This window comes from Salmo salar, chromosome ssa16 (assembly GCF_905237065.1).
Source record: "Salmo salar chromosome ssa16, Ssal_v3.1, whole genome shotgun sequence".
Taxonomy (NCBI): domain Eukaryota; kingdom Metazoa; phylum Chordata; class Actinopteri; order Salmoniformes; family Salmonidae; genus Salmo; species Salmo salar.
The window spans coordinates 85667874-85678695 of record NC_059457.1 but is presented as its reverse complement, the minus strand read 5'-3'; the positions used below and the strand labels follow the sequence as shown (position 1 = coordinate 85678695).

General features: G+C 44.4%; 2 protein-coding genes across 8 annotated transcripts; one reads left to right on the top strand and one right to left on the bottom strand.

The window, feature by feature from the left end:
* Positions 1 to 416: 416 nt before the first annotated feature.
* LOC106574901 (histone-binding protein RBBP7) lies at positions 417 to 5532 on the bottom strand. Of its 2 annotated transcripts, none has more exons than XM_014151032.2 (12): positions 5333 to 5532; positions 4811 to 4955; positions 4348 to 4496; positions 3925 to 4098; positions 3588 to 3703; positions 3229 to 3389; positions 2404 to 2530; positions 2107 to 2184; positions 1808 to 1887; positions 1594 to 1651; positions 1184 to 1294; positions 417 to 995 (listed from the first exon to the last, which is right to left on the bottom strand). In XM_014151032.2, the coding sequence occupies exons 1-12, from the start codon at positions 5346 to 5348 to the stop codon at positions 927 to 929; spliced, it is 1284 nt and encodes a 427-aa protein (XP_014006507.1). In that variant the 5' UTR covers positions 5349 to 5532; the 3' UTR covers positions 417 to 926. The 2 variants fall into 2 exon arrangements, with proteins under 2 accessions (XP_014006507.1, XP_014006508.1); XM_014151033.2 differs by having other exon boundaries at positions 1808 to 1884; positions 5333 to 5531.
* LOC106596824 (U2 small nuclear ribonucleoprotein auxiliary factor 35 kDa subunit-related protein 2) lies at positions 5533 to 10739 on the top strand. 6 transcript variants are annotated; one of them, XM_045698331.1, is made up of 13 exons: positions 5533 to 5762; positions 6041 to 6129; positions 6281 to 6353; positions 6894 to 7002; positions 7149 to 7279; positions 7420 to 7467; positions 7727 to 7765; positions 7933 to 8045; positions 8334 to 8547; positions 8662 to 8717; positions 8850 to 8959; positions 9099 to 9750; positions 9782 to 10739. In XM_045698331.1, the coding sequence occupies exons 7-13, from the start codon at positions 7742 to 7744 to the stop codon at positions 10563 to 10565; spliced, it is 1953 nt and encodes a 650-aa protein (XP_045554287.1). In that variant the 5' UTR covers positions 5533 to 5762; positions 6041 to 6129; positions 6281 to 6353; positions 6894 to 7002; positions 7149 to 7279; positions 7420 to 7467; positions 7727 to 7741; the 3' UTR covers positions 10566 to 10739. The 6 variants fall into 6 exon arrangements, with proteins under 6 accessions (XP_045554287.1, XP_045554286.1, XP_045554284.1 ...); XM_045698330.1 differs by having other exon boundaries at positions 7420 to 7492; positions 7667 to 7765; XM_045698328.1 differs by lacking the exon at positions 7420 to 7467 and having other exon boundaries at positions 5533 to 5822; positions 7149 to 7235; positions 9099 to 9606; positions 9649 to 9750.
* The last annotated feature ends 83 nt before the right edge of the window (positions 10740 to 10822 follow it).

Here is a 10822-nt window from a genome sequence, read left to right as displayed (position 1 = left end):
CTTGGTTGTCATTTTAAATTGCCTAGTTTGCTATGTTTAAATTGTTCTGTATTGTGAAGTGTTTAACTTAATTTCTAGGCAGTATACACACACACACACAACCTTGCGTGGTTTCCCAGACTCCTCCTTGCTCTGGCCAAACATGAGTTTTTCTCCACAATGAGTGGCTCAGAGTAATGCAGACACATTCTAACCGTTCTCATTGGTCCAACCCATTGGTTCCTGGAACCAGAATACAGTAAAGTGGCGTTTTAAAAAGTCATCGACTTGGATGATCTAATCGCCAACTTTGACGGCGTCTCAGACTGACGTATGTAGTGAACAGCACAGTGGAATAATTCAGTTGGTCAGGCAAATATACACCGTAAATGGGTTGACATTTTAGGCGATTATAGAAAACAAATTAACACACTTAATTTAAAAGTTACAAAAGTACTTTATTGCAATTTATGCACAAAACAAAAATCCAAGGTTCAAAATGATTTAGTCACTTGCCTCAGTCAAAGCAGAAACAAAGGAAATCCTTATTTAGACAGGTGGAAAAGAACCCCTGCTTTACCAAGTGCATTTGTTGAAGACTGTCCACCTGCATGGTTCAGTGGCATGTCACTCAGATTATCCTTTTATAAACAACTTCTATACACTTTGGGCCAGTTTCCTGGACAAAGAGTGCCTAGTCTTGGACCAAGAAGCACATCCATTGAACATGTTTTAAGTTCAGGACTACGCTTAATCTGTTCAGGAAACCAGCCCTTTGTACCTGTAAGGGCTGCTTGATCAATATCAAACCAAGTCCAGAAGAAAGCTTCTACATGGGAAACAGAATGTCTGTCAGGTAGAGATGGAGGCTACAATGTGAAATACTGTACAAGAGGAGAGAGATGCACCAGCTGGGGAGTTGGGCTGGGGTAAGGTGGAGTAGGCAGTTACGACCCTTGACCCTCCAGCTCTGAAGCAGGGGTGTCAGGCTCCTCATCATTATAGATGTTCTCAGCCTAGAAGGAAATTGTTACATCAGTTCACAGTTAAAGGATTTACAATTACTAACTGATTAATGGGATCAACAGACTTATTGAATTAGCTTTCAACAAAAAAAGGTAGACAAAAGTTATAAAACCACCAGGGTTAAGTTTAGTGAAAGTGCTGAAGCAAACGTGGTACTTTTTCTCGACAGCATACGCACCATTTGCCAAACCTGCATGATGTTATCCTCGGAGACGGAGCAGATGACCCATGGCTCGTTGGGGTTCCATGTGAAATCAGAAATCTTCGCTGTGTGTCCTCCATGGATGAACTGACAAGATAAAACAAATCCGCAGGATGAGTAATATGCCAAAATATGACCTCCCTACAGGCCACCTGTCCCATTGGCTACTCTCCTATTGCTGTTTATTTAAAAGCTTAGGGGTAGGGTTGCAAAGCTCAACTTTCCCAAAAATGTCCCGGGTTTCCCAGAAATCCCAGCTGGAAGATTCCTGGAATTCTGAAAGAATAGGCTGGAAATCCAGGTAATTTTCGGGAAAGTTGACAGATTTTTGCAACCCTACTAAGGAGATAAAGGCCATAATTGTGGATGATGCGTCTATCCCTCACCAGGAGTTCTGGAGGTCCGTCCTCTGCATCTTCAGCAGACTGTTCCTCTCCGATTTTACTGGGGACCAACAAGACAAAACCATTTCAACTACAACATTATCATCCTATCAGACTACAGTGTTGAGGAACCCCCCCCGGCAATTCGCAATTCAGCTGAGCAAACTAACCAAAAAGGCTAGTCCAGTTAAGATGATCTGCATTCGTCGGTCTTTACCTGAGATCCCATACGTTTAGCCTTCTATCTGTGCCGCTGGAAGCCAGAATGGTTTCGTTGTGAGGGGACCATTGCACCTGCCAAAGAAGTCAGTAAAGCACTGTCAGTGCAATAAACTCCAGCTCAGCACAACGTCTACAAGGGACACCAACACTTGAAAAAGATGTAAATCAATGAGACTACCCTGGTTACATTTAAAAAAGTTGAATGGGACACCAACAAAGCCTGGTAACTTATCCAGACTCCCAACGCTATTGATTCAGAGGGATTGAGATTGTTTACTATTTATGGAGTATTACCTGGAAGATTTCATCCTTGTGCGACTCGAAAGAGTGGAGCTTCAGTTTGAGGTTACGCAGATCCCAGAGAGCAACAGTCTGAGTTACAAAAGGAGAAAGAAAACATTTAAGCAACGGTAAATCAATTAAAACATTCTTGGACTACTGTCCAGTATGAAACACACTTCTTGGTCATGTGATATTGTGACCTGAGCACTTTGTTCCCACCATTGTGCACGACACTCAAGCACTTGATGTGAGACAGTGGACGGACTGATTTGATGTATTTTTTTGATAAACACAAAAAAAGGTACAGACCTTGTCTGCAGAGCCAGTGGCTAGGATGAACTCGCTGTAGGGGTTGAAGGACAGACAGTTGACCTCTGCAGTGTGGGCATCCACTGCATGGCTGGGCTTGGACGTGTTGTTGGACCGTGTGTCCCAGCTGAGACAGAGAGATGTCAAAGGTTAATGACAGGGGTTCCCAAACTTTTTCCCACTCGCCACCCCCTCCCTTCCAGCATTGGGGAACATCCCGCGCCACGTCTATATCTATTGGCACAAGGACTGTTCATGACACCAACTGTTCATACCCCTCTTGTTGGTGGAGAGAATTTCAGGTTTAAAGCTTATTTAGTCATGGGGTGCAATTAACATTTTTGCTGTTTTAAAGCTACTTGTTTTGCAATTCTATACATTTTGCCATGTGTAGTCATGTGAAATGACTGACAAATTACAATATCTATGGGCTTAAAAAAATCTTTAAAAAGCATTAGCTGACATGGGCTAGTTGATCTGGACCTTTCTGACAAGTTATAAATAGCTCTAAGGTATGCAATGATGAAGACTGATTACAAAATTGCACATTTTAGTATTACAACTTTCAAGAGTAAGTTTAAAGCCATTCTGAGTTCCTTATAAATAAAAACTGAATTAAGGGACAGACAGTTAAGAGAATCAGATCCATCCAGTTTAATTGAAGTAACTTTTCCTTTGAGAGATCTTGTGTGGAAAGGTCAAGGCTACACACGGTACATAAAGACACTGGATGTAATGATTAGTTACAGCTTGAAAGTATCACATTTTGTGTGAAAATACATTGAGAGCCAAAAAAAAAATGCTTAAAAGAGAAGGCTCACTTACATCATCAGTTTCTGGTCGTCGGCCACAGAGCCAAACAGTGATTCATGGAGCAGGTGCCAGGACACGTCCTCCACCACTGCAGTGTGACCGGTGAAGATTGTCTTAGCATCCACTATCTTCCCCTCCTTAGGACCAGCACCAATGTCCCACAGGCAGATCGTCTGGAGATTAAACATTTCAGTGCACTTCTTATTAACAATATATAGTAGTTCATATAGCATTTGTCTAGATCTAATGAGTTTGCTTAATAACAATGCAAAAACGCTTTCATTTTCAGTGAAAGCCACAATGTAGCTTGAAATGATTAAAATGCACAGGGGAAAATGGTGCGCTTACGGAGTGTAGAGAGAGACACTTACGTGGTCATCAGAAGCACTGAGCAGGTTGCCACTGAGGTTCGGGTTCCAGGACAGGCCGTAGCCCTCCTTCTGGTGGCCCCGCAGGCGCAGGTCTGGGCTGCACTCACCACTGGGGTCTATGAGAGGGAGAGACAAGATAGTAGAAAAATGTTATAAGACCAGAAAAAGGTCAAATACATATCAAGTTACTACTTTCAGGAACCCGATTTATTTTTTCCTGGTCGGATGGAACCGTTCCAAAAGTGCAGACTCAAACATCTGAGTCACTTCCAATAGCATTTTGATTTGTTTTTAAGAGCAGTTATATATTTACCAGATGTGTATTATATTGTCTTACCTGGTTTGGAAGGGTGCTTGGTGTAGTCAAAGACCAGTACGTCTGAGGTGGGGGTCTTGGTAGCAATGATGCAGGGGTTCTGAGGCATGTACCTGGCCCGGTTCACTTCACCCTCGTGGTTTATCTTGATCTCAATCTCTATCTTTCCACTCACTGATCCAAAACCTCCAAATTCTGAGGAAGAAAAACTGCATGTTCAGCATATTTTCTCAAGAGATAAAATGTTCACTGTGCCGGTAACATCTTGACTTATAATATGCATATAAGGCCAGATTCCCAGACACAAAAAACACCCAATGGAAAATGTCTATTAAAATGATTTTTTAAATCCAGGACTAGGCTTAATCTGTGTCCGGGAGACCATCCTCAAATGTAGATAATTTTTTTTTGGAGAGAGAAGAGACCAGACTACGACCAACATACCTGCTCCTTTTTCGCTGTCGTAGTGGGAAGCATCAAACTGGGCGTCATCGTTGGGGACCTGTACGCTGGCGATCACCAGGTGATTCTGCTCATCTGACGTGTGAGTTCCCAGTACCAGTCTGTGAACCGCGTAGTCCTTTCCATCCGGCCTGCACAGGGAGACAGGCACATTAAATACTGGCACTGTGTGTGTGTGTGTGTCTGAAATGGCACACTATTCCCTAGAGTGCACTACTACTTTTGACAAGAGACCTATAGTCAAAAGAAGGGCACTGCTATTTCAGAAGCAGACACCACATGGCAAAATAACATGCTTTTCTAGACTGAACTAGAATGGCTGACAAGGAAGGACAGGTTGGTAGAGAGAACACGATGTTCAGTATATTAGGTAGGTCAGTACACAGTTTATATGTTGAGAGCAGCAAGAAGAACAGAAATGGTGACGTAGCATTGGCTACAGTACCTGTTGACGTCAGGTAGCCACTGCACAGTGAGACTGGGCCACTCCAGCGCGTGGGTCATCACCAGGTCATAGAGGAAAGGAGTATTCTTCTTCCAGATTTTATATTCTTCATTGATCACCCGCTCCTCAACTGCATCGTCGTACACTAGAACAGTGAAAGAAGCAACACTTACATAAAACTGCAATGGACTTACCGCAGTTACTACCAAGGCTAGCGTAACGTTGGGATTTACTGCATTCCTGTACCCTCGGGCCAGTTGTCCCTCATTTGCATGTTACACAAACAAGCGGGCATGCTGTCAATGTTGAACTAGATAGCTAACCATTTATTTAGCAACATAGCTAACTAATAGTTTATCTAAATTCTCAATTTATGGAGCACAGATAGTAAACCCAGGCCGAAAGTATGCAGCCTGTGTTGGTTAGCATAACTAGCTAACAGACCGCACTTTTCATTTGGCTATGCATCCAGCCGCGCACACAAAGCATGCATGAAATGAACCGAGCCCATCAAATCTTCACCTTCTTTATCCGCCATGTTTGGGTTTTGGGTGCTCCCGCAATTGTAGGTCACCCGTGGGTTTGCCCGAAAGCAAGGTAACTAGGTAGTTATTCTATATTATTCGCAAAAGGCCAAAACACAGCGGAATTTGTTGACCACTCAAAATCCCTCTTTCTTTTATGCGCGCATCCGAGGATGGCGAGCACAGCGCATGCGTCCTCACCAACACGTAGTAACGACGCGTGCGCAGACATGACCAGGAAGTTATTTATCATCGAACGATCTAAAAATTAATGCGTTCGCTGAACATTTTCGAAGACAAATGTAAACGTTTATGGCGACAGTACAGCGGAACGATTCATACGGTGCAAGTCATATTCGTTTGAAACGATTTTGACAAACATTTCAAACGAAGAGGGAAATTTTCAACTTTGACCCCTGACGAATTGAGTGAGTTTTCTGCAAAATGGCAGCATCAATTCTTTCTGCGGTGTCCGCACCGTCATTGGGGTATGTTAAGATAATTGGCGTTAATCTGATGTTGTTATGTCATGTAAACTTAATTGATATGCATGGTGGTGCCAAAGAATCACACCGTAGTGCTGTAAGCTAGCTAGATACGGTAGTCAACTAGATAACTAACGTTAGCAAGCTCGCAGTGACTGTGTTGACAAACACTGAATAGATAGTAACTTAGACAACCCATGCCTTGTTATATTTCCCCACAGTCAAAAACGCAGGGCATCTTTGAAGAAGAAAGAAAGAAGAAAACGAAAACGCCAAGCCCTTGCCAAAGCCCAAATCAGAGAATCTGGTGGTATGTCACAGTGGTTTTATTTGAAAATCCTACATGATATTCTCTCTACTACTAGCCAGTTGTTTATCAGCATAATTCCCGACGGGGACTATGTATTCTGAATGTCTAACCATCCACTGACAAGCTCTAATTCATCTCCCTAAACACTTAGAAAATGGAGATGATTCTCCACCAGAACAAGATGATGATGATGATGAAGAGGAAAGGAAGGCTGAGGAAGAAAGGTAGCAAATATTTCTGCAGTTATAAGTTGATAAGCAATGGCCATTTTTTTTTCACGGTCTGTAATATTGTTTCATGTGTGCTGTATTCAAAAAAAATTGTCAGACTCCAGTCACCCAAGTCATAGACTGTTCTCTCTGCTACCACACGGCAAGCTATACTGGAGCGACAAGTCTAGGACCAAAAGGCTCCTTAATTAACAGCTTCTACCCCCAAGCCATAAGACTGCTAAACAATGAATCAAATGCCCCCCCCCTTCGTTTTTACACTGCTGCTACTCACTGTTTATTATCCATGCATAGTCACTTTACAAATTAGCTCGACTAACCTGTACCCCTACACATTCACTCGGTACTGGTACCCCCTGTATATCGCCTCGTTATGTAAATGTATTGTGTTAGATATTTTTTTTAATCAAATAAATATTTGTAACTTTTTTTGAACTGCATTGTTGGTTAAGGTCTTGTAAGTAAGCATTTCACGGTAAGGTCTACACCTGTTGTATTCGGCGCATGTGACAAATAAAATTTGATTTGATTCAGACGGCGACTAGACCAGGAGTGGCTGGAGAGGGAGAAGCTGGCCCAGCAGGAATTCAGACTCCAGTGGAAGAGGGAAGACGCTGCAAGGAAGAGACAGGAGGAAGAAGAGGTACAGAACTCACAATGTAAAATGGCACTCTATTCCCTAAGTTTAACCAGAACTCAGGCCAAAAGAAGTGCACTATAAAGGGAATAGGGTGCCCCCCCCCCATGCTTCACTGAAATAATGTCTGTAACCGCTTTCCATGTCTGCAGGCGAGGATAAAGCAGGAATGGGAGGCCCAGCAGAGGAGAGAGGAAGAGGAGAAGGAGCAGAAGCAACAGGAGAAGAGAGACAGAGAGGTGAAACGTGCGCCAGGAGGATAAACGCACAATGGAAGAGCTACATATCCTCTTCCTTTTGTATTTTGGTCACAATGGTTTTAACTTAAGAAATATTACACAGTAATGTGTCTTTTGTGTGTGAAAGAAGTGTTTTGCCTCAGACATCCACTTGTATCCATGTGTTTTTCCTTAACTGTGATACACGCAAAGACCTTAACTAAGATGCACACAAAGAGGGACACTCCTACAGGTCTGTGCTGCCATGGGACAAGGATGTATCTTTTATCTCTGGATTTGTTTCCTCATGTCATCTGGTTATTCTCATACTGCTCAGGGACAAAATACACACACACACCTTTGCAGTTCTTATGTCTAGTGTCTTTGTACAAAGACATATTTTGTGGCTCGCTTTCAACCACTGGTAAGAGATTCTTGACTTGCAGTAACAGATATCCAGATATGCCACTGCAGGTTTTCACCAGCCCATCCTATGTTTGCACCATTTATAGGAAGCTGTACAGAAAATGTTGGACCAGGCTGAGAGTCAGGTATGAAAAAACAAACCAAATGCATATTGCATACCCAGTTTATGTTTGGAAAACAGTCTTGACCATCTTTGATGGAACATTTTCTGTAAACCAGTTAGGTGTTACACAAGGATGAGTTTGCAATTATTAAAGAAACTAACCTATTCTACTTCCTGTTTTGAGTGTAGCTGGAGAATGGGGGTCCCTGGAGAAACCCTGAGGCTCCAGATTTTGGTACGGAGCAAGACCGGGCTAACTGCCCCTTCTTCCTCAAAACTGGAGCCTGCCGCTTTGGCGACAGGTTGGTAATGGTTCTAAATAGGAACACATTTCATTTTTTATTGTATTTTTATAATTATAATACATTTTTTATTTGTATTTTATTTTTTGTTTTTAATATTATTATTATTTTTAGCTAGGATAGTCCACCACCATTTTCCAGGGAGTCCTGGGAAGTGCATTCTTGTTAATTTTCCTCAAATGAGGCTCATCTTTCAGAATACTGCATAAGCACACAGTCATTTGTATACCATATCCTCTTTATATTAGCGTTCAACTAATGAACTCTTCTGCTTACCTGATTGGTCAGGTGCTCTCGTAAGCATGTCCACCCCCCGGCCAGCCCTACTCTGATGATCCGGGGGATGTTTGCGACTTTCGGGATGGACCAGAGGTCACGGGACGACTACGATACAGACGCCTGTTTGGAGCACAGCGAGGAGGAGGTGCAACAGCAGTTTGTGGATTTCTATGAGGATGTACTTCCTGAGTTCAGGACTGCTGGCAAGGTGGTGCAGTTTAAGGTGAATGTGATGTTTGTCTTGCTGGACTGGAAGGAGTGATTCAATGGAAATGAGACCTATCCACTCTGAGGGGCAATGAATCGAACTTCTCTCTCGTTTTGTCTCTGTCTTCAGGGCAGCTGCAACTTTGAGCCACATTTGAGAGGAAATGTTTATGTCCAGTTTGACACGTAAGTAAACTAAGCAACTTATGAAAATGGTCTGATAAGTTTTGTAGGTGAAGAAACAATGGTGTTTCTCAACTTTTAGTAATCAAGTAGTGTATCTTTACGGTCTATTTTCTCTTTGCTGTCTGTCTTTAGAGAGGAGCAGTGCAGAGAGGCCTTCATGATGTTCAATGGAAGATGGTACGCTGGTAAACAGCTCCAGTGTGAGTTCTCTCCTGTCACCAGATGGAAGACTGCTATATGTGGTGAGTGAATGGAACACAAAAGTACAACTGAGAACCACAATACATCTACCTACACTGATTTTTACAGAATTATGCTAGTCATAAGTTGTGTATATTATTAAGTCCCTAGTATTTGTTTGATTGCCGTGATCCTCCACAGGTTTGTTTGACCGACAGAAGTGTCCGAAAGGAAAGCACTGCAACTTCCTGCACGTGTACCGGAACCCTGGAAATGAGTTCTGGGAGGCGGACAGGGACCTGCACATGTCCCCCGACCGGGGAGGAGGGGGTACAGGGTCTTTCGCTGGGGGCCGGTTCTCTGAGAGGAGTAACCGCTCCTCCTGGACCGAGAGGTCACAGAGCCGACGGGGGGAGAGGAGCAGGAGGAGTAGGAGCAGGGAAAGCAGAATAGCCCAAAGGAGAGCTAGTGTTCAGAGTGACAGGTCCTGGACCAGTCGTACCAGTACAAGACCCAGGTCGAGGAGTAGGGACAGAGATAGGAGAGACAGGAGCAGAGATGGGAGGGACAGAGATGGGGACAGAGGCAGAGACAGGCGGGATGGGAGCAGAGACCGAGGTGGGAGCAAGAGAGAGGGGTGGAAGGGTTCACCCACAGAGGCTAGTAGGGGGAGATCCAGATCAGCCAGCCCCGGAGAGTCCTCCAAAAGGAAGAGACAGGGGAGCAGGAGCCCCGGAGAGTCCTCTAAGAGGAAGAGACAGGGGAGCAGGAGCCCCGGAGAGTCCTCTAAGAGGAAGAGACAGGGGAGCAGGAGCCCCGGAGAGTCCTCTAAGAGAAAGAGACAGGGGAGCAGGAGCCGGAGAGTCCTCTAGAGGACAGAGCAGGAGCCCCGGAGAGTCCTCTAAGAGGAAGAGACAGGGGAGCAGGAGCCCCGGAGAGTCCTCTAAGAGGAAGAGACAGGGGAGCAGGAGCCCCGGAGAGTCCTCTAAGAGGAAGAGACAGGGGAGCAGGAGCCCCGGAGAGTCCTCTAAGAGGAAGAGACAGGGGAGCAGGAGCCCCGGGAAAACATCCCAAAAAGACAAGCAGCCAGCCGACGACAGCAGCGCCACAGCGCCATCACGCCACAAACACTCCAAAAAAAGCAAAAAGAAGAAGAGCAAGAGGAGGAAACCCAAGAGGGACAAAAAGAGCCAGTCGCCTGGGGGTCAGAGTTCATCTGCAGAGTCAGGGAAGGAGTCTTTGGACGAGGGGGAGGAGAAACCCTCTCCAAACCTTGACGTAGACAGCAGTACACAGACTCCTCATGATGTAGACAACACTACCCAGAAGACTGTGGATGTAGACAACACTGCCCAGGAGACTGCTAGGGTAAATGCCATACTTAGTCTCATGTTGTCTGAGTCTCTTGATAATGCCAATGCAGTCACTTCAGACATACAGACCCAGGTCAAAAAGGAGGCTGAGGATCCCTGTCCACCTATTGTCCCCTCTCCTAGCCCTGGGGATGTGGACATCGCTCAGACTCCTGGGGCCACGGACAACACACTCTCCCCAGACCTCCATAGTATCTTCCTCAAGCAGGAGTATCCCTCTCTACCCAGTGTGCCTGAAGAGGAATATGAACAGGATCGACCTGAGACGCTGCCTGATTCTCCTGACGAACCATAGTGGAATTAAATGTGTTCTGTATGGACTTCACCGTGAATGCTATGGCCATTTTGAAGGGTACACTGTTTATGCATTGTTTTCATTTCAATGTTCACCAATGCACTGCTCAACCTAGCTTTTACGAATGTTAGTTTGTTCCGAATGTAAGATGTGACAATTAAATGTTTTTATACATTTATGTATATTTTTATTGCCAAAGGTAACCTGAGAGCATTTGCTCTTTGACCTCCAATTGAACCTTGTTTCTTCCACACACA